At 39.5% G+C, this 27,897-nt stretch overlaps 1 protein-coding gene across 2 annotated transcripts; it reads left to right on the top strand.

Moving 5' to 3' along the window:
- Window positions 1–3,864: 3,864 nt before the first annotated feature.
- On the top strand, window positions 3,865–21,690 carry antxr1c (ANTXR cell adhesion molecule 1c). 2 transcript variants are annotated; one of them, XM_027005103.2, is made up of 18 exons: window positions 3,868–4,483; window positions 9,142–9,213; window positions 9,326–9,397; window positions 10,465–10,546; window positions 10,633–10,663; window positions 10,825–10,898; window positions 11,010–11,078; window positions 11,336–11,416; window positions 11,597–11,657; window positions 12,267–12,365; window positions 12,748–12,817; window positions 13,966–14,044; window positions 14,794–14,889; window positions 15,275–15,313; window positions 16,063–16,161; window positions 16,468–16,635; window positions 16,841–16,921; window positions 19,933–21,690. In XM_027005103.2, exons 1-18 carry the CDS (start codon window positions 4,329–4,331, stop codon window positions 20,149–20,151), a joined length of 1,647 nt encoding a protein of 548 aa, XP_026860904.2. In that variant the 5' UTR covers window positions 3,868–4,328; the 3' UTR covers window positions 20,152–21,690. The 2 variants fall into 2 exon arrangements, with proteins under 2 accessions (XP_026860905.1, XP_026860904.2); XM_027005104.2 differs by lacking the exons at window positions 14,794–14,889; window positions 15,275–15,313; window positions 16,063–16,161; ... (1 more) ...; window positions 16,841–16,921; window positions 19,933–21,690 and adding an exon at window positions 14,347–14,769 and having other exon boundaries at window positions 3,865–4,483.
- Window positions 21,691–27,897: the final 6,207 nt, after the last annotated feature.

Here is a 27,897-nt window from a genome sequence, read left to right as displayed (position 1 = left end):
ATGATTGAAAGCCTACCTACTCAAGGTACAATATACCTACATCATTGTTATTAGCTACTGGGGACAGTTCTACATTGTTGTCTCTCTGCTTTATCTTCTAGTGTTTATTTAGTTTTATGAATTTTAACTTAAAATTTTTTAATTACATTTTTTAAATTAACTTTACAATTTCTATTGAAATCAGTTATCTTTTATGCTTTTATTTGTAAAGCACCATGAACTAGACACCTCTATCCAGGCATGCCTAGAACTAGATACAGTTTTGGCTTCATTGTTTCGACTGTATGCTTTGTTTAGTGCAAGCCCAGATTTCTTTGAGTTATTGCACTCTAAGTTTAGCCTTTTGCATTGATTATCTGCAGGACTACTTGTAGTGTAGCCAAAGGGCAAATCCATTAGGCGTTCCCAAGGCCTTAGGAACCTTACCCTGAAATGAATGGAAAGTCTTAACAGTGAAACCAGAGCAGAAGACTGCGGTTAAAGCTGTGCTTTGTCATAATGTGATTGTATCATTGCACTCATGATCATCCGTGGAACCACGGTGGAGAGAGTAGATAGTTTCAAGCACCTTGGTATTCACATCTCGCAGGACCTGTCCTGGTCCCGCCATACCAACTCCCTGGCAAAGAAGGATCGTCAGCATCTTTACCACCTCAGACGCCTAAGAGACTTCAGACTGCCCTCCAAGGTACTGCGGAACTTCTACACCTGCACTATCGAGAGCATCCTCATGGGGAACATCACAGTCTGGTTTGGGAATAGCACTAAGCAGGACAGACAAGCACTCCAAAGGGTAGTGCGTTCAGCAGAGCACATCACTCACATGGAACTTCCTGACCTGCAGACCATCTACCACAAACGGTGCCAGACCAAGGCCAGGAGGATTGTGAAGGACCCCACCCATTCCAACAATAGGCTCTTCTCTCTGTTGAGGTCAGGGAGGCGCTTTTGCTCCCTGAAGACCAAGACAGAGAGACTGAAGAGGAGCTTCTTCCCACAGCTCCCACAGGAGCTTATTCCCACAGGAATATATATATATATATATATATATATATATATATATATATATATATATATATATATATATATATATATATATATATATTCAATTACCACCATGTAACATAAAAACTGTAAATATGTCCTTTTACAAAATGGATCTGTACATTCTGTACATTGTGTACATATATATACAAACCATATACACTGTACATTGTGTATATAAACATAATATACATATATTGTACATACATTGTTAATATATTTTTGTACATATATAGAATATATATATTTCTCTATGCACCCCTGTTTTCTTTTTCCTCAGTTTGGACAGAGCACTCTCAACCATTTCACTGCGAGTTATACTGTGTATGACTATGTATGTGACAAATAAACCAAACTTGAAACTTGAAACTCCTTGCATTTCCCATCATGTGGGAGACCACTTGTTAAAGAACTGTCTCTCTGTTTATGCCTTTTTGTACTAGTTATATACACTATCACAAGTGTATTTCCTTGTCTCCACAGCTCTCCTGGACATAGCCACAGACAGACATTTCATCTACAATACTCAACCAGTCTGTGAACATCTGTAAGCAATCTTTTTAGTAAGCAGTATCTGTCCATTCTCAGGATAGACCATAGAAGATCATCTGCATCACTGTCCCGTTCTTCCTGGCTATTGTCGCAAGGAGGTTTTATTGTGTATCATGAGTTCATTAAAATATTGTGTTTAGGATACAGAAATAATTAAAACTGTGGTAACATACATTCTATATTGTGAACAGAATTTCTTATATATTGATATATATTTAATGATATCATTGCTCTACTGGTCACTGTTATATTTAAAGCAAGTGACCAGTGAAGAAAGGTGTAATAAAAACTTTAAAAAAAAAAAAAAATCATTATCACTTGCAACTTTGCAAAATAGTTTGTTAATATCTGTTTATTACCTTTTTGTAAACAATACCCTTTCTAATTTGTTTAATGTTAGCAAGTGAGTAAATTGCAAATGGATAACATTAGTTACAAATAGCTTGCCTCTTCATAGTAAGACAAACCTTTAGACTGTGGTATACATTTTGTAGAACAGGATCTGAGAATCATAGTCTATGTCTTTTTACAACCCCCCCATTTTTCTTTTCAGCCAATAAACACAGCACTGGATCTGATCCATGATGAATCACAGTACATAATCACAGACAGACCCAAAGAGGAAACATATAGGAGAAGTGAACCATGACACATTCTCCATTCTGGTTATCACATATAACTATTATAACACATATAACTATATAACTATATAACTATATAACTGGTTATCACATATAACTAAAATATAAAATAAATATATAACTATTTTACAGTTTTTCCTAAATTCTCAAATCTCTAGTTGCATTTCTCAAAACAGATTACACGGTACAGCACAGCACCATAGTTAACTTGCAAAAGGTCATAATTCACCCAAATTATTTCACTTGTGATTCCAAATGTAATTATTTTTTGACAAATAACTTGTGGGACCACAATGAAAGTCCCTTTGGAACCACAAAAGCATCGATGGTCAAAATCTTTAGTTATTTTAGCATTATTGTAGTAGACCCTGGAAGCATTCCTTAAATACAAATCTACGTTTTTTACTATTTGGTGACACTGAAGGTTTTACTGTACGGAATATAAGTAAGGAGATTGTAAGTGACGATCAGTAAATGGGTGATGGTGAACGTGTAAGTGGATGTGTGTCATGATTGGTGCAGAGACTGGTGATTGACGGGCTGGAAGTTTCTGATTGGCTGGTGGAGGGTAAACGGGACTCCGTGGGTCATAGGCTATGTGTGTGTGTTTGGCTTGGTGTGGTCCGGATCTTGACACACAGTCAGTTTCTCTCAAATGGCACTTTGTAGTTTCTCCTATATTTATGTTTCCAGAAATTAGAGGTTTTATTATGACAACATATTAATTGAGAAAACAGAACCAGCACGATGAAAGATCCAGTAACAGGAAACACAGCCACCACATTTAGTGCTAATTAATATCGCTATTTGCACAAAATGAGAATTAGATTTTAAAAGCACAAAATCCACACAGAAGACCATTCATCCTCAGAAAGAAATTGTTATACACACTGCATCTATATGCATTGTTTGGTGGACAACCAGAGCTCTGAAATGAAATCTCTTGCTTCACATTAATTCCTCTCTGCACTGCAATGCACTGTTGCTTTTGCATGTCGTCTGGTTGGTGCATCATTTCAGATGAAAGCATATCACCTCACCTCGGAATAACTAAACACAATATATTTAAAGTGCTTTTATTATAAGATGAATTAGTTTAAACCTTTATAATACATATATATATATATATATATATATATATATATATATATATATATATGTAGAATCTTGCGAGGTGTGTTGATGGGAGCTCTTAAAGCGTAAGATTTACCCACCTTAAAATTTATATGGTTATTGTTCTCGTTTATATTGCTATTTGTTTTTCTTTGTTTTGAATTCTGTGTTCCAGTTTTAAATAAACGAAATATTTTCTCATCACTTTTCCCAAGATTTGAAACCCAGTGTTGTTAAAATGGAACGTTAGCAGTTTGGAAATGTTGGCATATTGGAACGTTCTAAGGCTTTTCATTCGTAATCTGTCACATTATTCGTAGGGTTTCTGGGCAGACCCAGATTGTAGGGCAGGTTGTAGCAGATTACTCAGTAAATCCGAAATAAGTGTTGCGGGTTGACCGACGCTATGGCGAAAGAAATTAGGGAAAAAAATGAGACGAACGCTGGATTCCCGAAACTATCCTTTCAAGAAATGGGCGGAAATTTTCCATTTTTTTCTACAGTAGAAATACGACACCAAAATTCCTTTTTGCTGGGCCTTGCTTCTGCGTTTTTATTGAAAGATTACGTCTTTTTGCTTTGCATTAGCATCATTAGCATCACATTTAATGTACCTAGTGAGAAGCATTTCACTTTATTTATAAACGTAACTCTTTTAAGTGCAAGTAATTGTTGTACCCTTTTGATGTCGTATTTCTTTTTTTTTTTTACTGGTCACAACTCTCAGCTATTCTATGCGTTACAAATAACGGACTAATATTTTTCTGCCACGGCCAACGATAGTTTTGGAAAAGGAGGGGCTGCACACGTGAAGTCCACTGATGAGACAGGGTCAACATCCGCTACTGCTCTTTGTCTTCATCCTTTCTTCTGGACGTCCGCTGCGTGCGGCAAGGCTCCTTCGAGACGCACTGAGGATAATGTGAAAAGGCCTTTGTTTTACTGAGGAGTGATTTTTTTTCCTCTCGAGTAAAAAGGATGTCGAGCTCTTTGATGAGTATGTTTCTTGTCTTTGCTCTTTTTGGATTTTTGTTATTCGCTGTCCAATCTGTCAGTGGTGAACCAGAGGCACGAGAAGAGGAAGAGGAGAGATCATGCCAAGGTGCCTTCGACTTATACTTTGTCCTCGACAAGTAAGTAATAGTTTTCTGTCGTTTTTCAAATTCTAGAATTCTCTCTCTCTCTCTCTCTCTCTCTCTCTCTCTCTCTCTCTCTCTCTCTCTCTCTCTCTCTCTCTCTCTCTCTCTCTCTCTCTCACTCTTCGGGTCCATCTTGAAAGAGCAACAGGCTACCTTCTTTGTTAGTCTCTTTACATCTACATCTACATATGTTGGCCTGTTAGCCATTTTATGACTATAATTTCATTTAACTTTGAAACTATCACTAAAGCATGTGTTCAGCATGAACCTAGATCTTCAGTATTTACTTGATGGCCTGCACTGGACAGGATTAGTCTTTGAAGACAAGGAGTGCTGTCATAACGTGGTTCTACATGCATTTTTTCATTATTTTTTATTTTTACTTAAAACAAATCTAAATTTTATCTTCAACAGTATGATTTACATGTTCTTCCCAGTCAGTAAATGTGTTTGCATAATGACGTAGAGAGGACCACTGTGTTGAACGGAGCTGGCTGAATAAGCAGTTAAGGTGATCACAACCTCATTCCATTGTAAAATTCTTCCCTACTTCAGTAATCTAGAACGGACATGTGTAATGTATAGATCCAGCCAAACAACTTCCTTTCTCATGAGACATTTACATGCCTGTAGCTGGGAGGATCTCATTTGCAGGATGTTCAAACTCTTTTTCCTGTACTTGTTTGAGGCAGGTATTTTTAAAACAATGTTGTGCAGCGGAGATGTAGAACTATCGATGGCCTCCTTTTTGGCCTAGACCCAAAAGCCACATGGGAAATATCTGTGGTGGCCAAACCCAACATACATCCTTGGAGAAAAACACACAAAACTAACTTCTTTAAAAAGATAGAGCAGGATTGTGCATTTAGTTTAGCCAAGTTTTTTGTTCTTATTCATGCATTCACTGGGGTTCCATCAACTCTTCATACCTAATGAGACCCAGTACATAGGTCATTAACAATAGTACAAATATTTAGTAAATGTATAGTTGTGACATCAATTGCATCAGTTATTAAAGAACCTTTGGATTACCCATCATTTGCATTTGGAAGTGTGTATTTTTATAGTCATTTTAACAAAAATATAAAAATGTACCTTATCATTGTAATTTCACTTACTTTGCATATTCTGAATACAAAGATTTTAATTTTGCCATTTGCTTTGAGTCAGGCAAGGCTGCATACTTCTCCTCTTAAGGGAAACAGAAATAACTGCAATGTCTACTGAAATTTCTCCTATTTTCTAGATGATTCTATAAGCTTCTTATTAATTCTGTTTTGTAATTTTCAAATGTAATGCTCCAACCATTCTCACTCAGAAAAGGATGGGTTAACCTTTAAGTCTGATTGCTCCACATGAAAGCTCAAGGTTTTCCTTGCAGCTGCTGCTATTGGCATGCTCATAAGTGCTCTCGGCCTTCAATTATTGAAAAAGCTGTCTTTTGTAAAATTTCTCTACAAATAAACTTTGAATTCATTTGAACTGAAAATAGTATTCATAATATGTAAATACATCACAACTGCTGAAAAATCTGGATCAATTATATGAGATTTTACTATATTTACCTATATGAGAAATTGTGTTCCTGATAAATCAGTGTTTGTCAGCTCCTAACCTGCTGTTTGATAAGATGCTACCCACACCTTACACAAACTCACTGTAAATGTATTTGTCTGCCAAAAGCTTGACCTCTCTATGTAGAGTAGTATGAACAGTAATCTGACTATATCAAACTTAACTCTTTCTGAGTTAGTGATGTGATCTTGATGGTTTGCCATCTCGCTTGATCTTAATTTCAGTTTGTTTTGGTAGCAGAGGAATGTTTCCAAAATTGATTGAGATTGAAATATTCTTATTTTCACCTATATTCATTGCAAAATGTTGCAATGTTGAAAAGATGCTATATAAGAACATTACAGAACATAGTTACATAGTTATTAGGAGTTAGTGCATGTGATTTTATTTATAGTGTTAAATCACCAACTAATACAACATAAAATAGGAAGAGCAGTTATTATAAATCCTTCTTCATATCTAATGTTTCTATTATTGTTTGTCTATTGCTCTTAACAGTTAACTATATGTACAGTGTGATTGTTTAGGCTATTCATGTTATGAGGTCAATAATTTGGACTCTACACATATTATCCCTTGTTTCTTCTATTGCTTGTCTAGGTAGCAGTACTATCTGGACAATGCTGTTTTGAAGGTTTTTATAGGAACTCATGTTGTAGCAACCAAAGTCTCCGTAGGAGTTTAGTTTTGTACTTCTGTTAGAATTTCATGATGTTTTTCTCTTTGTGATTAAATGTTTCAGACCCCTGGGTCATTCAGATTAAGGCAGCACAAACAACCAGCTGCAAAATGTAATAATTCAAATTCCAGAACTGTATTTTTTTGGGTTGGGCCTGAATTCAACTTCAAGAGCCAGGGGCGCTAATGCCTTGTTGAATGCTGGAGTTCTGCAGGATGTAAACAGAAGGGAGACAGTGAGGATGTTTGCTCAGAGGGTCCAATGCTGTTGGCATAGGAACACCCATATGTTTGGAATGGGGCAGAACGAGGAGAGGATGAAAGCATGCTGTGGAAAATTGTGCTTAGGGGCGGAGACTCAGACGCAATGCAGATACCTCAGGCTGAAAGTAGGTTAGTGGTTTACTCAGACCCCAGGGCCTAGTCAGTTCAATCGGAGTGTTTTCATTGGTCCCAGCACAGCTGGAACAGAACACGTGTCTCTAGGCCGCAGGAGTTTCTTCAAAAGCGTGAGAACATATTCGTAGGCATTGTGCTGGAACTCAGAAACAGCTTTTCTTTCTGCCATATTGCCATATTTTTCCTCACTTGCTTCTGAAAGCAACAAATAAATGTCTGGTGGACACAGACTCAAGGAGAGTTAGGAAATATTCTCTTAAACTAGTCTGGGCTTGAAGGATCTTCTCAAAATCATCATGGTGCCATTTTTAGCAGCCCTCTCTGGAAAACATCATCATAACAGTCATACCATGATCCAGCCTTCCTGGGGCCTGGGGAAGGATACTGCTGACTCAGCACAAACCCTTGCTGGACATTTTTACTTTTGCTGTCATGCTTGTCCCACAGATTGTGCAGGCACAGAAGAGAGGAGTAGCACTGCCACTGTAAAGATGAAAAGTGCTTTCCCAGATCAAGAGCTGCTGTGAGCTTTTAGAATTTGTAGCCGTGTCTTGGCCCTGACATCAGTTTTTAAGAAAAGTTCTTTTCACAAACAAATATGTTTACCCAGGTAGAATACTTGGAGTACTGTTTATAACTGCCAACAAGCTCTGGTCTGACAGTTTAAATCGATAGTCTGAAACTCCTAATGGAACATGAAGGTTGTGGGGGCAGCTAGGCTACACACTTTTTCAATTATCCCTCAACACATAACAGTCTAGTTTTGGATATAGTACCATCTGCCCAAAAGGGGACTCTCATGGAGTCCCGGCACATGCACATTTAATCATGCAGAAAGCATCAATCTGCCTGTTTGAAAATGACATCACTCATTTACTGCCTGTAAATCTTTTTTTATGAGCTCCATACTGCTGTTGCTCGCAGACCCACCTTCCAAAATGACACATACTGTTGAAATCTAAATCTTTGAATCTTATAACAACTTGCACAGCCCATTAAAATTACATCAAAGTAGGTTCACTGCAATACATTTCATCAAGGATCTCGCATGAAAATAGCCACTTCCTGCTCGAATGCTGTTTGTGCAGGTGAAGAAAATGCAAGCTCTGCAGCAGTTCTGCATTCGCTGGTACCTTGGAAAAGCCACTCTTCCAAGACAAACAGTCTCCTTTATGATGTTAGGAAAGCTGAAGTTGAAAAGTGGCAGGTCCTCAGCCTGGCGCTCACATGCATGGTAGTGATCGCCCTTCCCTGGACTTTTGCTGGGTTATGCACGTTACACTCTGTGCTGACTTGCCATTTGTTGACTCTGTTGGAAAAACCAGCCTGTTGGTTTTCATTTAGTGAGTCATTTGTGTGTGTTTCAAGATGAAACGAATACATCCAGTAAGCTTTATCTGGGGGTGGGTGGGTGAAGGGAGGTTGGATAGTACAAAAATTATTTTACATGACCTTTAGAATCCAAACAGCCTCTACAATAATGATGATGAATCTCACTCCTTAGAGCTGGAGCTTTCTGGTATGTTCTTTTCTGAGAACAACTGTCAACTATGCTTTTCTGGTGCTCTGATTAAACTGTGTTACATCAGCTGAACGAAGACCCATTTTAGAACTCTGTGTCAGTTTCTGAAGCTGCTCAGCCATACTCAGCAAAAATATACAGACTCTGGCCTGGATCAACGCCATAAATTGGCTCATTTCCTGTGTGTCACTAATGAATCAGTACATGCTTCCTCAGCGTGCAGAGACAGGAAGCAATCAGCCTTCACTGGGTTACTACTGCACTGCTGTGGGCCACAGCACACAGAGGGGCAAAATGAGAAGTACCCTGTGCACAAAAAGACCAGCCCTTCATCCTCTTATTTCACTCACACACATTTGATTTTAACTCTCCTATTTGGAAACTATAAAGTTCTTTGTTGCTCACTGCTGGAATTGAACACACACGAGCATCCACTTGATGATATTTATGATTGCTTTCAATCCCCTTTTCCCCTCAGGTCAGGAAGTGTCAAGCACCACTGGCATGAGATCTACTCTTTTGTTGAGCATTTAGCAGAGAAATTTATCAGGTACACATTACCTTTCAATGTTTTTGTCAGTGGTGGTCATTATACATATTTTATAAAAGAAAATAATGTGTTATTTGTTAATTATTGACAGTATCTTTACTGTGTCTCACAGTCCCCTGCTACGAATGTCCTTCATTGTATTTTCAACCAGAGGAAACACAATCATGGAACTGACTGAAGACAGGTATGATGGGTACAAGTGTGTATGGAATTAACACATACAGTACTGAAAAACAACTACAAAGTTTATTTTCAGTCCAACTGGACACAACTGAACACTGTTAGTTCATTACTTAGGATTATTTGTGTATTGTGTCATAATGAGTACATTACATTAAATTTGCCTCATGGTGTCTTAAGAACAGACGTAAATAGATCCATCACTGAGGTAAACACTCAGTTTCCTTGAGAAAATATTCTGCTTCTCATATTCATGTACAGTAAGGCCTGACAAAAAGTATTTCTAATGATATGGTTTCAGTAATGGCTAATTCCATTTTTAGAACATTCAGTACAGAGTGACAGAGTATGCTAGTAATTTGTCAGGTTACAGTCACCAACCTGTTATAACACTGAAGTTATTGCAAGAGTGCTCTCCAGTGTTTTTGAGCAGCTAGTTTTTACTGTATCTTCAGGAAATCACTAGTTTCAATCCCAGCAATGCCAGAGTCAGTCATGTCCAATAATGTTAAAGTTTAAGTGGCCCTGTTCTCTTGATGAAGTGGATGACCTTGCCTATCGCTGCCTCTATTATTCAGAGCAATGCTAGCCTCTTTTAGAAATCCATCACGTATAGAAAGGATGTTGTTAGCCCTCCGCCAGTGTGTTCAGCTGTCCTGTAATGACATGTGTGCAGCAGTTCAAATAGACCCTGGTTTCATGCATGTTAGAAGAGGCATTTCTTTATCCTTGTAGGTTGGTAGCTATCATGTCATGTGGAAGGCCTAGTTTGTGATGGGGACTGGCAATGATTAAGTTGGCAGAAAACATAGTGTGCATATTGGTAAATCCTGGAATAGAACCATTATATTAATAATATGTGTGAAATTTAAATGGCATGAATACATTACAATTACTAAACTTCATATATTTTGCTAAATGTAATTAATTAATTGCAGCATTTTACATGGAACTAATAAAAAATTTCAAGATACCAGAATTATGATTACTTATGCAGAATCCTCATTAGAGCTTTTATATTGAGGGATTGACATTTCTTTGATAGGACATTCTTTCTTTTCTGTGTTCAAGGGACCACATAACTAAAGGCCTGAATGTTCTGAGGAGGGAGATACCAGGAGGAGATACCTTTATGCACCTTGGCCTGGAAAAGGTTCCTTTTGCTAATCCGGTTATATAATACACTGAACAGCTTTTAAGTATAGCTCTTTCCAACAACCATGTTGTCATCATTCACAGGCCAATGAGCAAATTCATCAGGAAAATTTTGGTGAGTTGTACTAAGTAGCCCCAACAATTTCACCATCAGGGTTTTGTTTTGTTTTCTCTTGGCTTTTGTGTCTGAAGTGTTGGCTCAGACAAATTCTTCCATTCTGAACAGCATCTCATAAATGACGTAAATGATGATATCATTTTACCTTTACTTATTAGGTAAAGCAAGTGTCATCATTGCATTGACCGACGGAGAGCTGAATGAGCACCAGTTGGTTGCAGCTCAGCAGAAGGTAAAATCACTGACTCACATTTACTCATTTTCTTTCCATGTGTCATTCACACTCACTGTGACAGTATGACAGTTTGTGATATAACCATTCTACTTGCTTCTTCTTTGACAGGCTGCTCAGGCAAGGGCATTAGGTGCCATTGTGTATTGCGTAGGAGTCAAAGACTTCAATGAGACACAGGTGATGAAGATGACTACTGTTATGATTATGATCTTCATCTCATTGAATTCTGTTCATTTTGAAAAACATACGTAGTGAACTACAAGCTCTTTGAAACTGTAAACATAGAGGGCTGACTCCAAGACTCACACAGTACTGAGTATGGGAATAAATGAAGTTTACTTCACGAGTAAGAAGCATAGCTACTTTTTGGGTCTGCAGTGATATTAAAAGGTTAAACACTGTGCACATAAATAGTGGTGTTTGTCTTGTTGTAGCTGGCTACCATAGCTGACACTATAGAGCATGTGTTTCCTGTGACGGGAGGATTCCAAGCCCTTAGAGGAGTGATTGATTCGGTAAACAAAAAATCCATTTTAATATAAAACAGATTAAATAAATGCTGGAGAAATCTACTGTAGCCACAGACATTCCCAATATGACATTTAAATCATTACATGTGATTAATTTTCTAGTTCAGTTTTGTTGTTTGGCATAAAAATGCATTCATAATTAAACCCTGTGTATTCTTCTTTCAGATCATCAAGAAATCCTGTATTGAGATCTTGGCAGCTGAGCCATCCAGTGTGTGCGCCGGAGGTAAATGACAATAGGGCAGACATCCGCGTCAATAAAAGCTCCTTTCTCATTTACTAATGGCTGTGCTAATTTCATGAGAGCAAAGAAGAGTTCCTCACATCAGATTTCTGTTTTGTAGACCATTCTCTCAGGGGATCTTTTTTGTGGTTAATGTAATTATCTCTCTCTCTCTCTCTCGCTCTCTCTCTCTCTCTCTCTGCATACATACACACACACACACACACACACACATACCAAACAAACCTACTATATAACACACTGCAGAATAATTATGTACATGTACAGTGTTACAATATTTCTAAACATCTGAGTGCTGAATATAAACATCATTGGTATTAATATGCTTCATCAGTGAATGATTCTGTGGGAATGTAGTTTGTATGAGAAAAAGCCTGGCATATCCATTTCCTCAAGAGGAACATTAGCTCATTGTGGTTTTATTCTTGCCTTATTCAAGTGAGCAGTGATTATTCTAACATTGAACCCAAAGTGCATTGGTAAAGTACTGAAACTACAAATGTGTTTGATATTTGGTTAGCAAAAAAAACATAATACATTGTGACTTGAGAGCTAAAGTATTATCATAACAAGAGTGAATTCCTGCTTTAGAGTCATTCCAGGTGGTGGTTCGAGGCAACGGCTTTTTGCATGCCAGGAAAATCGACCAGGTGTTATGCAGCTTCAAGATCAATGACACCGTCACTTTAAGTGAGTTCTTTCTCAAAACCATTGAAACTCTTATAAAAACCCAGTGATACCTTATTAAAGTGGTACCTTTAAATGCCTGCCACACAGTTTGTGAACTAAATGTAAACATACTGTATTTGAACTTACATTTATGGCATTTAGCGGACACTTTTATACAAAGTGACTTATAATTATGACTGAGTAAAATTTACGCAATTCAGGGTTAAGGGTCTTGCTCAGGGGCCCAACAATGACAACTTGAACCAGCAAGCTTCCCATTACAAGTCAAGTACCTTAACCACTGAGCTATCACTGCCCTAAACATCAATAAAATTCACTTTATTTTGTTGTTATATGCTTAAGATGCTTTGTGAAAGTGATGTTTTCTGCTCTGTCTCATTAGATGAGAGGCCTGCAGATATAGAAGATACGTATCTCCTGTGTCCAGCACCAGTTATAGACGAGGTGGGAAAGTAAGTGACTCCATTTGAGTGGTAGAAGGCAGAAAGCGATTTCTCAGGCCTCCCATGAGATCACACGTATCTGTCCAGTCTGTACACAACATGTGTCAGGGGTCACCTTTCACTTCCTCCTAAATCAAGTTAAGGGTCTTTAATATTGGTCTTCAACATGGGGACATTTCTCACTTGTTTGTTGCCCTGTGTTCCCCCTTTATTTATTTATTTATTTATTTACTTATTTGAGACTATACATGGGATCTTGGCTGTAGGGATTCAGATTATAAGCATTATTTTAGTGTTTGTGTTTGGAAGGTTTTTGTTACAGCATACTAGACTGCTGGTCTAAATCTACACCATCAAAACACTGATTTTCCTTTTGCTTTCTGTGGCTCACACCCTTAAACTTCATAGCCTCTCTCCTCATTTGTCTCTCCATCCCACTGAATGTCCTTGCAATCAGATTGCATCTAACCAGGTACAGGGCTGCATGTAACCAGAGAAATACAAATTACTTGGTAAATGCTCAGATTCGTCATACCTCAATAGCTCTGAACATTTCCTCCTTTTGCCTTTTTTCTCTGATAACCCTGAGACCCTCCCTCAGCCCTGAGACCCTCCCCCAGCCCTGAGACCCTCCCTCAGCCCTGAGACCCTCCCCCAGCCCTGAGACCCTCCCCCAGCCCTGAGACCCTCCCTCAGCCCTGAGACCCTCCCCCAGCCCTGAGACCCTCCCTCAGCCCTGAGACCCTCCCTCAGCCCTGAGACCCTCCCCAAGCAAGCAGTTCATCCTCTATCAGCCCTTCCTCTCTTTTCTATGCTCATACCTGGAGAGTTGTCATTTTTGGACAAAATAACTCCTGTCCCAGAGTTTCCTTCTATTTCATCATCTCATACTATCTCACTCTCATATACCCTCTCTCCACAACTCTCTCTCTCTCTTGCCTGCTTTCTCTCTGTGTCTCTCAATATTGGAGACTTTGAAGTGAGTGCTGGGAAGTCAGTTGATATCATTTTTATCAACAGGTCTCCTTCTAATAGTCATACACTTTACAAGATTTTTGATTTTGGCTCCTGTTGTTTTGAGCAGGCCATGATTTAGTGCTCTAGGATGTGTTGTGAGAACATTAGATGCAAGTAAAAAGTGTCCCTGTCTGCTTCAGGGTGGTGTACCTGCAAGTAAGCATGAATGAAGGCTTATCGTTCATCACCAGCTCAGTACACATCACCACAACCGAGTGTGTAAGTAGATATATACAAAAAACATTACTTATCAACATAACCACTACAGAGCAAATTCACTGTGTCAGCACGGCTGGTAGATTATTTTTAAAGTTTACGGACAGATTTCTGTGACCAAGTGTTGAACCACCTCATTGATTCAATTACCAGTCCTGGTCTCATAAAACAATTAGCAGTCTCAAGCCTATTGAACAATATCTATCAATCCCTCTTTAGACACTATGATTCTTTTTCACATTGTGTTTCTAATGATTTATTTATTTTTGGTTTTTTTTTCCTTTATTTGCTCTCTTTGCTTCCAGACTTTCCCCCTCCTTCTGGGGTTTTGCTCGAGGGGTCTCTTTCCCTCACAGTGAGTTCTTTTTTCTCCTCTTTGCTCTATCTACAACCAAACCACAGGGGCTTTTGAGCTTCTCCAGCCTAAAGCCCCCAAATATCCTGCCCTGGTCTGGGAGGGGCAACAGGGCCTCTTACCCACAAAATAAAATGACTGAAGAGAAATATCTCTTCGGTTTTAGTCTTAACAGTTTTAAGACAGGATACGCATTTCCATTAGGTCCCCAATGCATTCATTATATTTTCCTCCCATTTCTACCACTGAAGTCTGTGGCAATAAAGGACTGCATACTTGGTTTGTTAATCTTTATTTGAAATTGAAATACAGTTGTAGTACCATGAGGATTAAGAGCTGTCTGTAATGAGAGTGCTTTGTAAAATCTGTTTTCTTTCTATCCCTCACTTCATGGCAGTTTGATGGTACTATTCTCCTGATTACTCTGCTGGGTCCTCTTCTTGTTGTGGCCCTGTTGTTCATGTGGTGGTTCTGGCCCCTGTGCTGCACAGTAGTAAGTTTAAAACCTCATCAACTTCCTTGAATTGGAGATGCCTGATACATTCCCATCATTACACTGTCAGCGTTCCTCTTGTGACCTAAAAGATTTTGACCAAAAGAACTTATGATGGCAAACTTAAAGTGGAAAATCTAATCAATCACACTCAAATGAAAGAGCCAAGTACAGTCAGAGGTTTGAACTCTGTGGTTTAAAGTGAGCACTGTGTTGTATGTAACATACATTACAGTGGTTTGTAGAATCAGGTTATTAATTTACTTCTATCATGCAACTTTTTGAATGTATTTATGTTTTTGCTAATACATTTGAATAAATGTGGTGTTGTGATAGTTATTGTGTGAATGTAATGTGTGAATTTTTCTCTAATTTCTCTCCACAGGTTATCAAAGAGCCCCCTCCTCCTCCAGCACCACAGCCAGTGAGTCATATCTTCAGCCCTTGGCAACACTGGGCTTTGGGTATTTATTGTTGGGGTTTTGTTTGTTTTGTTTTGTTTTGTTTTGTTTTGTTTTGTTTGTTTTGTTTTGTTTTTGTTTTGTTTTGTTTGTTTGTTTTGGTTTGGTTTGGTTTGGTTTGTTTTGGTTTGTTTTGGTTTGGTTTTTTTGTTGTTGTGCAAGAGACTTTGGATAATCTCTGTCATGATGATGGAATTCTCCCCAAGAATTTCTCATACTGTTGATCATGCAAGTCTGTCTGTGAGTCCACTCTAAAAACAAAATGAATGGAAAATAGGTGCTTATCTTACAACAAGAGGCACATTCTTCCACCGAAAGTTAGAACTTGGCTCTGAGAGGCTATATTTTCAGTCATGATTGCATAAGAGTTCTAGGCTCAGAGATTAAATTTGATGCTGTTGTCCCTGGTTAGTGATGAGGTTTGTGGCACATTGAGCATTTAATACATTAGTCCACGGTAAATGACTGGATCTCTCCCAACCATTTCTCAAAGATCCATTCCTTTAACCACATACTATCTGAGTGTGACACAAAATTAGGTTTTCACCCTATGCTGTCTGGCATATGCTGACACAATGTGCAAAACTCCTCAGCATTAATGCCTCGCGAGTTGTTTGAACTTTACCATGAACTTCTAGTTTAGACTCTCTGTTTTGCATCCCTCATTTTTAATCACAACACGTTCACTGTGTAATGTATTTTCTACTGTCAGGAGTCAGACGATGAGGATGGAATACCAAAAAAGAAATGGCCAACCGTGGATGCATCATACTATGGGGGAAGAGGAGTTGGAGGGATCAAACGAATGGAGGTAAATGGTCAATGATTATATATCAGAGTTCAACATTAGTTCAGAACATGTTGTATGTCTGTATTGGACATGCTGTATGTATGTATCACCATCAGTGACAGGCTGCTCCTGTCATAAGAAATCATTCAAAACCAGTCTTTCATTCAAATGCCATAAATTTTCATTTCAAAGCCTGTAAACATTGGAGACTTTGGGAAGTATCAAACAGACATTATTGAAGGTTGATGCAGGATTTTCCTGGAGATGTATAGAGTTTTAAGAACTGTCCTCTCCATCTGTGTTTATTTGTAACCATTAATGTTTCAGGTCCGATGGGGCGGCAAGGGCTCTACTGAAGAGGGTGCCAAACTGGAGAAACCCAAAAATGCAGTGGTGAAAATGCCGGAGCAGGAATATGAGCCCTTTGAACCCAAGCCCAAAAAACAAGGAAGTAAAAAGCCCACCCAGGACAGGAAATGGTACAGTCCCATTAGGGTAAGGGGATCTCAACATGCCAGCAGGCCATTGGTCATGTTGTCACTTTTAGTTTTTCAAGGCTTCCCATTTTGCCTAGCTTCAGAATTATAAGAAATTATACTAGGTATTTTTTGTGAAAGTATCTAGTTTAAGTTCTCTTTGTGTGCCTATATTACCTATTGTTTATTTATTGCCTGCAAATATTTTCTGTTAATATGACCAGGGCAAACTGGATGCAATCTGGGCTCTGTTTCGCCGTGGTTATGACCAAGTTTCACTTATGAGACCACAACCAGGAGATCATGTGAGTACTCAAACCCATTATGTACAGGGAAAATACCCAAAAAAAAAAAAAAAAATAAGTATACACACATATATCTCTAAGTAAATGCATCCCTTTCCCCATGTACATAATCTTTTTTTTTTTTTTTTTTCTTCAAAAATTAACAACTTGGACTGTTAGCATCACCAGCATAACCATGTTTACCGGGTACATTCTCCACTATTGCAGGAAGATACAGTTAGTGAGTAGGCACAATAATTCCTTAAATCCTCCCCAATCTAACCACCCCCTAGCCAGACATTACTCCATCCCTCATCCATAGTCTCCAACCAGCTACACCCATAAACTCATCCAGTGCCAAGATACATCATAGGCAACTTTTGCCGCATGCTTCAAATCAGTGGTCATAAAAGTAAAAGAACACAGCCGTGTTGAGCAGATGCAGACATACAGTCTGCTGTTTTAAAGGCATGCCTTGCACATGTTTGGATGGTTCAGCTATGGACCACTCACCTTTAATGTTGAGTTGCAGATGATACCCTACCATACATGTGCAGGGTCTGCACACTCTGCCTTTAGCTTTTGCACTTAGCTTGATGATTTTATGGAAGCAGCCTCACTCTCCCCACCATCCAGCCTTCCTGCAGTGCTCAATTGTCTTCAGAATTTAATTGGGTTATTTATAGAAAACTCTACAACCATTGAACAGGAGCAGAGGGCCAAAGGTCCTCGTCATTTAAAATTATTCAGATTTTGCTTTGTAGCAAACGTGACAGATCGTTCAATTACAGCCAAGTAAAGTTCAAAGTAAAGTTCAGGTGAATTGTTAAACTTGCTGAAATTATAATTATCCACACATGCAAAAGGACACATGATATGGAGTTTATTCTAAAAACAGCATAATAAAGCTTCAACTGGTTTCTAGCTGGACTGCCAAGTGGAGGATTTGTTCTCTCTTGAGTTTTGGTCCTCCCAAGCTTTCCTCCTCAATTCTGCCTAGGGAGTTTTTTTTTTCTTGCCGCTGTCACTTCCAGCTTGCTCATTAGGGAGCTGGACCATATATATTTGTAAAGCTGCTTTGTGAGATATGTGGTAAAAGTGGCTTGGTGGTTAGGGTGCTTGACTCGTGGTTGTGGGGTTGCTGGTTCAAGCCCTGCTGCTGCCAAGTTGCTGTTGCTGGGCCCCTGAGCAAGACCCTTAGCCCTCAGTTGCTCCTGTTTAGGCTAGTTGGCAGTGGTGTTCTCTACCTCTGTTCTACTATGCATGATGATGTGCTGTAAAAGGTTCTACATAAATGACTTTGATTATTCTGAAAGAATCATTGCTGCATTTTGTGCAATAGCATGGCTCTCCACACTGCCCTGCGATCTGTTATGCGGGGTCAGTAGAATGCCCTGGACTTTTTGTTTTTGCTGTAACAAGTATGGAAAGCAAACTGGCATCATTTCTTGTCTCAACTTACCTTCAGAAAGCAAACAACTCTCTGGCTAAAGATATTGTTAGGGCCACTTGAAATTAATACTGCCTTACAGTTTCTTTGCTTGTGTCTTTTGAATGCTAAACATTGCATGTGATGTTCGGGCCAGACTGCTGAAAGTCATTCACAGCCGTATTTGAGTGTGTATTTTGGCACCATATGGGGGATCATAGCAACAGCTGTAATGACACTATTCATAGTGTCCTGGCCTTTGGCAGGAACGTTTTCCCATAAATAGTTTCGAGCATTCCTTATTTCCACATCATAAAGAGAATGTCATTTTTCTTAGCTCATACTTATTAATTTTCACATTAATGTTTAACATGGACTACTGTGAACATGCCAGCTGTCTATTTTATTCTGTGTTTTATTTTCTGTTTATTTGGGGGGGAGGGGGCAGAGGGGGTTGTTTGTTGTTGTTTGCTTTTTATATGTCAAATGCTCTCCTCATGGATGGCTTTTCTAATCTCAATTATGCATGCTGGTTGAAGGAGAGGAACTCCTGCCCTGCAGAAAAAGAGTGATGCGTAGGTGAAGTGTTCATAGTGAGGTGCTTTATTCAGCAGTGGTATGTCTGTGCTTGTTAGTGATATAGTGTGTCATTTGCTTTCCACTCTGTGGTTTTCTCATCGGTACTCTCCAACAGCGCTCTCATGCAGGAACATGGGATCTCTCTTGTGCACAGAGATCAACTACATAAGACTTCAGCAGTTAGGATGTAAGACCCAGTGAGTTGGACTTCAGAGCCTTAATTAGAGGTTTTAAGTTTCACACACTCACACACATACAAACACACACACACACACACACACACACACACAAGGGCACACACTCCAGCAGACTGGTGGAGGGCATGAGATGAGGTCATCCACAACACCATCTTATCCAAAATGCCACATAAAACGTCTAACATGCCATTATGGGACCAGGAACAGACAGCTTTATGGGCCCATGTATAACTTCATAATGGCTTATGAAGGCCATTTTGGGCAGACATATTTGTTTCAGTGCCATTTAAATAAACAAAAAAACTCATAAACTCTTATCCCCCCAATAAATGCAGGTGTTTGAGTTTTCTTGAATGCAAAAGAAAACATCCTAAAAACAAGATGAGATTTTTGCTTCTTTCGTGGTGACGGGGTGAAGGCCCAGTGTTGAAACAGTTCAGTGCAGTCATCCTAAATGTGTCCAGGGGGTGAATGCAGTACATGGTTTGGTATGTCAGAATGGGGGAGGTACTGTGGAAGCACTGGAACTGAAGTACAGTATTTCACAGACACTGGTGCAAAGTATTTGGTAATGGGGCACTTTTTTCCCCTTACCAATAATTTAGGGCAAATTCCTCAGTGGTTTTCACAGAGACACAGCCAGTATGCACCAGACAGAGGGACAGAGACGAAAAGAAAAGGGGATTATAAGAGATGTGTTGCTTCACCACAGCAAGGCATTGGAAAATAAAGCAGGCTAATGATCTCCTGCTGGAATAAGCCACTTGAAGCAGAGTGTAATCCCTTACTAATGTCACACCGTTCCTTCTCTGTCACCCCACCCCCAGGGTCGATGCATTAACTTTACTCGCGTGAAAGAGGAAGCTTCGAAGACCCCAGCAAGTGCCCAGAGCCCTCCACCCCCTCCACCTGACTATCGCCCCGCCCCCAGTGCCGTAAGCCCGCCCCCAAAAGGACCACCCCAGGCGGTTCCGGGCCCACCCCCTGCCCGGGCCCCTCCCGGGCCCCCAGGACCTCCTCCAGCACGGCCCCCTCCCAGACCCTGAGATCCAACATGAAGACCACCAGCACAGCTTGGTGCAGTTCATTTATCCAGCCAAAAGATGCTCCTCTCACCAAAGAATAAGGCACACAAAATAAAACAAAAGTTGTATTTATCAGTGTCAGAGTTAGGTGGTAGCCTCTTCTATGTGGTTTGTTGCTGGACAGCAAAAAAAAAAATATTGTAACAATATCAAAAAATACCTGTAATAGGGGAAAGATGCTAATATCAACTACTGAACACACCACAAGCAGCAAAAACAATAAAGAGAACATTTTTTTGCCTTAGAATAGGTGAAAATATCTCCTTTTTCTTATTAACTATCAGCTTCCCCTGAACTAAAAATAATACCATAACAGTCCTCTTTGTTTTGAAAGTAGTTTTGATTATATGGTTTATTTTTTTTCCAAAGGTTATATGTAAGTAGATTGCATTAATATCACTTTGGATTAAATATAAAATCACCACATATTGAACTTTAAAAAAAACAGCAAGCATTTGTGGTCATTTTATCATGCCATGCTTTCAGAAATGGATTTTAAAAGTTGTTTCAATGAGTGCTCTCTCAGGTTAGCCTCTTATCCTGTGACATCACAGAAGCCTGTTGACTGAAACAGGAACAGGTATCGCAAGTTACGAAGATGCAAGAATAGTGCAAGTTGCAGTTGTCCAAAAGTGGTGTTATTGCAAAGCTTTGATATATTTATCAAAACATTTGCTAGTCTGATGCTTTTGGTACGTAAAGTCTTTTTCTAGGCAAACTGTGTACAGATTTGTAGTCTGCAAATGAGCAATTGTTGAATAATTGTAGGTGTGGAAATAGAGTCCAAGAGTCCATAGCAATATTCAATAAGGTGTCTTTGCTTTTGATTGTAAAATCCTCTTAATGTATGCAGTCAGGTCAATATTTCGCATCATAAATGTTCTATATTCCCACAAACTGTACTGTATTTTGATATTCATCCATTGCTTTGTTGTATCATCAGACACATCACAACTGCAGGGCAGTTCAAAGTAATCTAATTTATTATGCCCCCAGCTAGAGTAACTTACTTGAATATGACAAGGTGTCCTCTGTAAAAGGATGGACACTGTGCATAGTAATCCACAAAAAAATCTTGACCTTTTTTTCCCCTTTTATTATGATTTTTTTGTGCGTTTTTATTTCGCAGTTTCCCCAGGCATGAATTACTTGTAACACTGTGTTTAGTTTCCCTGTCTTATTTGGAAGGAAGGACTCTTGGTACTACGTGCAAAATGTTTAATGAAACCAGCTAATTGGATACACAATGTAGTTTGCAATGAGGTATTGGAAATGTTATTCATTATGAACCATATAATGAAGTTTAATTTGTGTACCCCTTTTTATCGCAGTCATTTGAAACAGTGTAAGCTGTACTACATGATACAGGAGTAATAGAGTGTAATACTGTCTTTTGTCTTAGTATTGCCTGTTGCCAACAGTATTGATGCATCTATTAAAAGATGCATAAACTGTTTCCTTTTTATACATTATTAATAAAGGTCATTTTCCAAGCTTTTATCTTGGTTTGATAATCATCATTCACATCGTTCATCAGGGCAGCATGTTTGGGAACTGTTAAGGGTGTTCAGGATTATGTCCCATTGATAGCTATACACTGTCATACTGAAGGGCAATTTCACATTGATTTGAAATTGATTAGAAAGAAAACAAGTAACCATTTATTTGAAAACCAGCTTGTAAGCAAAAAAAAAAAAAAAAAAAAAAAGACAGACCTGGTCAAATACACACATACACACACTCTCTCTCTCTCTCTCTCTTTCTCTTCAGCTAGTTTTAAAAACAAAAACCTATAACACACTTTCTAGGTGCAAGGTAAGGAAATATAATGCTTCGCACAAGACATGTAGTCTACCTGAGTGTTTCTCCAGCTGGTATCCAGTTACTACCTGTGTTCTTATTTCTTTATACAGTGGGGTGTTCCAGTGAGGGGAGCTCTTCTCAGCTCTCACAGACAAACCCAGCAAGGTTAAACAACATACAGAACAAACATGTTAACAAACCTTTGACATGCAGGTATCCACTTAATCCTTTATGTCTAAACATCATACTTCACTTGTAATGATCATCAGAAATAGCAGATTATCTACTAAAGTGTAGAAAATCAGTAGACCCCTGTGGTAATGCAGATATTCACTCATAGCAGGTAGGTGAGTTCATGTGATCTGGAGGGTCTTCTGGCTTACATTTTCATTTACATTTACGGCATTTGGCAGATGCCCCTGTCCAGAGTGATTTAATTAAGTGTTTTGTAGATCTCATACAAATAGTTATCCTCATCTAGGATAAATATGTTGATGCTAAGAACACCAACAAAGCCCTGACTAAAATGGAAATGAAGACAGTAAAGTTACATTTTTTTAACTCGGTGAAAAGATGAGTCTTTAGTCTTTCATTTAAAGACATTCTCAATGAGTTGCAGGCATCTGCTTAAACAGAGGGGAAGAAGACCTGTGAAGAGTGAGTTGTAGTACTCCAGTCTTGAGATGAAAGGGAATTAAACAAGCACCTGATTGGCTTCCGTGGAGAGAAATGACAGAATTTTCTTATATTGTAGAGAAAGAACCTGCATGACCAAGTCAAGCCAGCAGTATGAGGAGAGTTAGTTACCCAGAATTACTCTGACGTTAGAGTGATACAAGAGTTCTCTAGTGAGTGCCCCAGGTCTTGACATGGGAGACATCTCCAACAATCTATAGTCTTTCTAAGATTTAACTTCAAATGATAAGCTGACATCTATGAAGAGATGTCTGCTAGGCATGCTGGGATGCAGTCTAAAATCAATGATGGCACCCCTGTTTGTACACACAAAATTTTATATATATATATATATATATATATATATATATATATATATATATATATATATATATAAGAGGACCGTAGTGATAGATGTGGCAATCCCGAGTGATAGTAACATCAGGAAAAAGGAACACGAGAAGCTTGAGAAATACCAAGGGCTAAAGGAAGAGCTAGAAAAGATGTGGAAAGTGAAGGCAACAGTGGTTACCATGGTTATCGGAGCACTTGGGGCTGTGCCCTCCAAACTGGGAGAATGGCTCCAGCAGATCCCAGGAACAACATCCAAGATCTCTAGTCCAGAAGTGTGCTTGAAGGAAAAGGACCGCCCAGAGGAGGCCTGAGTGGGAAATTTATATATATATATATATATATATATATGTGTGTGTGTGTGTGTGTGTGTGTGTGTGTGTGTGTGTGTGTGTACAGTGTGCACTCTGTCCTCAACCTTTTTTGGGAGTCACACCTCTAAAGACTTGAACACAGACACTCAGGCTCACATGAACACACCCCTGCCTAAAACAATAGCCTTACTGTCTAAGGATTCAAATAGGTGATCGGGAGAATTTATTCTCTGACCCTAGTGAATGTACAGCGGCTGCAAACCTGCTCTGCCTACAATTAATCCAGGGAAGGATTTTCAGTCTTACTTTGGATCTGGGTCTGTTATTTATGTTGATGGTGCTGTAACATCATTACCAAGAAAGCAAGGATGTTCATCACTCCTCCAATGTATAATGTATCATGTACAGAAATGTGAGCAAATAGGGAACAACATCATAAAACAAAATCACCCAAAATATGATTAATGAAATGTGATAAATGTAGCATTGGCTGAAGAGTGAACGATAATATGTGCATCACTGGTGAATCTGTTCAGATCTAGACTTTGAGGTTACAAGTTAGGTTAAAAAGACACTGGACTCTTCATGCCCATATGAGTATGATGGTAAGAGGGGCACTTTTGAAAAAAAAAGGAAACTTTTCAGTGAATTTTGAGGATATGAATACAGTGAGAAGGAAGCTGGACTATTTCCTGTTCAGCATGAAGCAAGTACCCAATAGTGAGAGAGAGATGAAGTGAGGTTTGGCATTGCTTCTTAACACCAAATTCCATCAACTCCACCGCATGCTTTCTAAGCATAATTCACAGCGTGCAAACACTCACTCCAGTTGGAGCATCTATGAGTCATGAAGCTTCACACATAAGAAGTGTGAAACAACTGGCCAATTGTCTGCAATGCAACCGCCGAACTCTCATCATCTAAACCGGGAGCAGCTATACATAGCAACATACGGCAACACACAGTACTAAAATGTGTTTATACTTGTGACATAATGACAGATCTGAAAGGCTACCACATGATTGCTTAATTGAATCAGAGACATGCTTTGTTGAAAACATTAATGACAGTGAAGAAACTTGAGAAACTGTCCTTGCGTTCAGATTTCAGTCTCTCGGCCCTGTCTCCAGCCTCTGTGGTGACGCCACAGCCAGAGCTGTAAATCCCCCTCTCCTTTGTTTATACACAGTCTGCCACCATGTCCATGAGGAGTTGGGGAGACTTTTTTAGCCTCTAAAACCCCAAGCCGTAGGAATGTGCTGATAGCTTCGGTTTTCCCGCCACACTTGCGTCGCAACCCCCGTCTGAACCTTCCTGACCGAGTCATCTCTTTGCCATTTCTGCTGTCTTCTGACTCTAACTGTTTGCATGCCCTTGTCTCCAAGGTAATATCCAAAAACACAGATGTTTCTTTGGGTACAGCTTCCCAAAGCCTCCCGAGGACACAGCAGCAGGCATTTACACCACCAGAGAGAGAGAGAGAGTGAGAGATACAGTGAGAAAGAGAGAGAGAGAGAGAGAGAGAGAGAGAGAGAGAGAGAGAGAGAGAGAGAGAAAGAGAGAGAGGCATCTGGCTAGACTCCTACATGCAGAGGAAGTAGACTTAGTTGTGAAATCAGTCGTTAATGGTGCAGAATTTTTTCTTGGTCTACTGTCCAACAACAAAAAATAGAAATCTGTGCATTGTCTCTACCAAAAAGTATGCTTTTGGATAATATTACACTTTTCTGCCTATGAATACTGCAGATGTTTAGCATTGTAGTTCATTGGTTTTGACTCTGGTTTTTGCCAATCTTTAACTTTGTGTTTTGAATGTTTCCTCATCAGTAGCTGTGTTTTGTCCGTTCACCAGCATGTAGTCATTATCAGAGAAATTCCTTTAACTTGGTATGTGATCTCACTGTGGATGAAGCCAAAACTTGAATTCCAAGGAACTGACTGAAAAGTTCCAATTCTATTGCATACTGGAGGGGGGGGGGGGGGGGGGGGGCGGAACAAGGCAAGCCAGCCAGCAGCATAGATTTCTATGCTCTCACATGTGTTTTGTATGGCCAATCTAGCCATGTGTCGTTTGGACGGCATGTCTGAAAATGCTCTGTACTTGGCCCCCTATATAGTGACACACATCACAAAGCACTAAAGGGAGCAGTAAGCAACTCTAGACAAAGAAGATACAGTAGGGTGTAGTGCAATTTGTGGTTGAACAGCAAACAGGTTTTAGGCTTTGAACCTCCCTGTAGATATATAGCGTGTGTGCTGGTTCTTGCTGCTAACGTGGCAACCGCCTCTGACTCCCTTCCACCCATCCCCCACGACCCTCTCCATGCCTGGCCCCTCTCCCCCTCCCGCTCCTGCTCCCAGCGCCAGACCTCCAGGGCCCTGTGAGTGGTAAATGTGGCAGAGCCCTGCTTTTAGGGCTAAGAAGCAAGTTGCCCTGCATGCTCCATATGGGGCATCCAATCATCCTCTCTGCCCCTTATTGGGCTTAGTAGACTGAGCTTAGTGCTGAGGCTTTTGGCCATGAAGGTTTGGGTAATGGAAAATGTTGCAGGAAATATGATCAGTGATTACTGTAGGGTCAACAGCTTGTGGAGTCCCAGCACAGAACAGACAAACATGAGGTGGGAGTGTAAAAGGAGACAGAGTGTGAAAGGTAATTTGTAGAGGTAGCCATACTACTGGAAGTCAGAGTCTGTGGAGGTTTACCTTTCAACAGACATTTAGGAGATGGAGCCTTGCTGGTCGAAATGTGGTCACAATTTTTCTTCTTCTTTCTGCTGCATGTAAGAAAGCAAACACAGACTGTTGAAAGAATGCGGGCTTAGTATGATCACACACACACACACACACACACACACACACACACACACACAAACAGACCATCAATGATCTAGAAGGAAATATTGGTGTCCTTTGCAGGATAATCCTTGAACAGCCAACAGCAATGGTACCTGTCTACAAGGGTTTTCCTTCTTTTGAATTACCAGCCATTACAATCAGGATTTATTTGACGTGACTGAAACTTTGTCTGTACCATACTCCCTCCTGAAATTGTACATGGTCAACTTCATCTGGTTAAATATGTTTAAACTAATTATGAAACATTTGAGAGATGATGTTAAATGAGTAAATATCAAATATTAAACACAGAGGGCTGATATTTATGTAATTCAATGTATTGCAGTCCATCAGCAAATTCAGTCTAAAATGGGAGGAGAGAGAATGTCGAAAAAAGAACATGGAACGGTCTCCTAATGCAGAACAGATGATGGTCATTGCATTAAAACCACAAAGGAAGTGTCAATCAAACACTGCAGCACACTACACCACGAAGAGAAAAAAAAAAAAAACAAGACGTGTTGCCAAAAGAATGCTGTATCTAATACAAAAAGGAGGCAGTTACCCAGAGGTAGCAGTTTGATATCCTGCAGTGGGACCTTTTAAACAATTAAATTCAGGAGTTTTTTTTCCAGCCTGTTGTCAGCAGTATAATACAGCATGCAATAGTTATATTAGGCTCATCAGTGTCTAATTAAATACAAAGTAACACACTTCAGCATCACCTCCTTTCAAGTTTCCTGATGTGAACATGCTGATTTAGGGGCCTGATGATTGGTGAGGACAGGATTGTAATAATTGAACACTGGAGAACAACCATTACTGGAATAGTCAGTTAGTCACATATCATTACCAGCAGCAGAGCCCAGACTACAGCAGGTTGTTTTTTAAGATTGTCTCATAAACAACCAGACCTGGCAATCAGCTGTGAAGGAGGAGTTTCTCATGGAAGGGAGGAGCATAAGCAAGACAAAAAGAGAGTGACAAAAGCAAGAGAGAGAGATGGGGGGGGGGGGGAATGGAAAGAAAGAAAGAACGTGGGAGAAAAAAGACAGAGAGAAATAAAAAGAGATGGAAAGAGAAAAGTGAGACAAAAAGACGTGAAAAAAGAGTAGGAGGAAAAAATTAATAGAGAGGGAGAGAAAAACAGAGAGAAAGCATGAGAGAGAGAGAGAGAGAGAGAGAGAGAGAGAGAGAGAGAGAGAGAGAGAGAGAGAGAGGCAGACTGCATGAGCTCTATTTGGCATCCAGGCTCAGCCAGCTTGAGGGGCTCAGACAATTCACCACTAAGCCAAAGTACATGCACATGTTCTGTACAACGGTCCATTAACTGCGCCTTCATTGTGGTCGGCTCAGGTTGGCACAAAATCTGCATTATTGTGTCTATAGACAGAACTGTATACAAGTTAAGAAACTAGACTTAACTGAATAATCTAGCCTACTGTGATCATGCCTTCACAGCCACGTTTACTAGTACCCCAGAAATGTGTTCGCACCCCATCACCCAAAATAACAAAAAAAAAAAAAAGGATATGAAATGGGTATGTCTCTTATATTATCAATAAACATAACATAATATAACTCAGGATAAAAAATAGAATAAATAAGCACCTTGCTTGCAGGGGAAGAGCATAAACTTCAGCAAAGAATTTGAGAAAATCTATGATGATGTAGAGATTAGATGATAATTTAATGTTTAGATGCAGATATCCTTGCAAAAGGGTGC

Source organism: Electrophorus electricus, chromosome 14, assembly GCF_013358815.1.
Source record: "Electrophorus electricus isolate fEleEle1 chromosome 14, fEleEle1.pri, whole genome shotgun sequence".
NCBI classification, from domain to species: Eukaryota; Metazoa; Chordata; class Actinopteri; order Gymnotiformes; family Gymnotidae; genus Electrophorus; species Electrophorus electricus.
This window is presented reverse-complemented; position numbering and strand designations above follow the sequence as displayed.

What these genes read in the sequence shown, in the direction of transcription:
- antxr1c (XM_027005103.2), top strand. Translation starts at nt 4,329, where the DNA reads ATGTCGAGCTCTTTGATGAGTATGTTTCTTGTCTTTGCTCTTTTTGGA. An exon ending in ATCCAGTGTGTGCGCCGGAG is followed by an intron (nt 11,658 to 12,266) that starts GTAAATGACAAT and finishes TTCCTGCTTTAG; the next exon opens with AGTCATTCCAGGTGGTGGTT. An exon ending in ACATCACCACAACCGAGTGT is followed by an intron (nt 14,045 to 14,793) that starts GTAAGTAGATAT and finishes ACTTCATGGCAG; the next exon opens with TTTGATGGTACTATTCTCCT.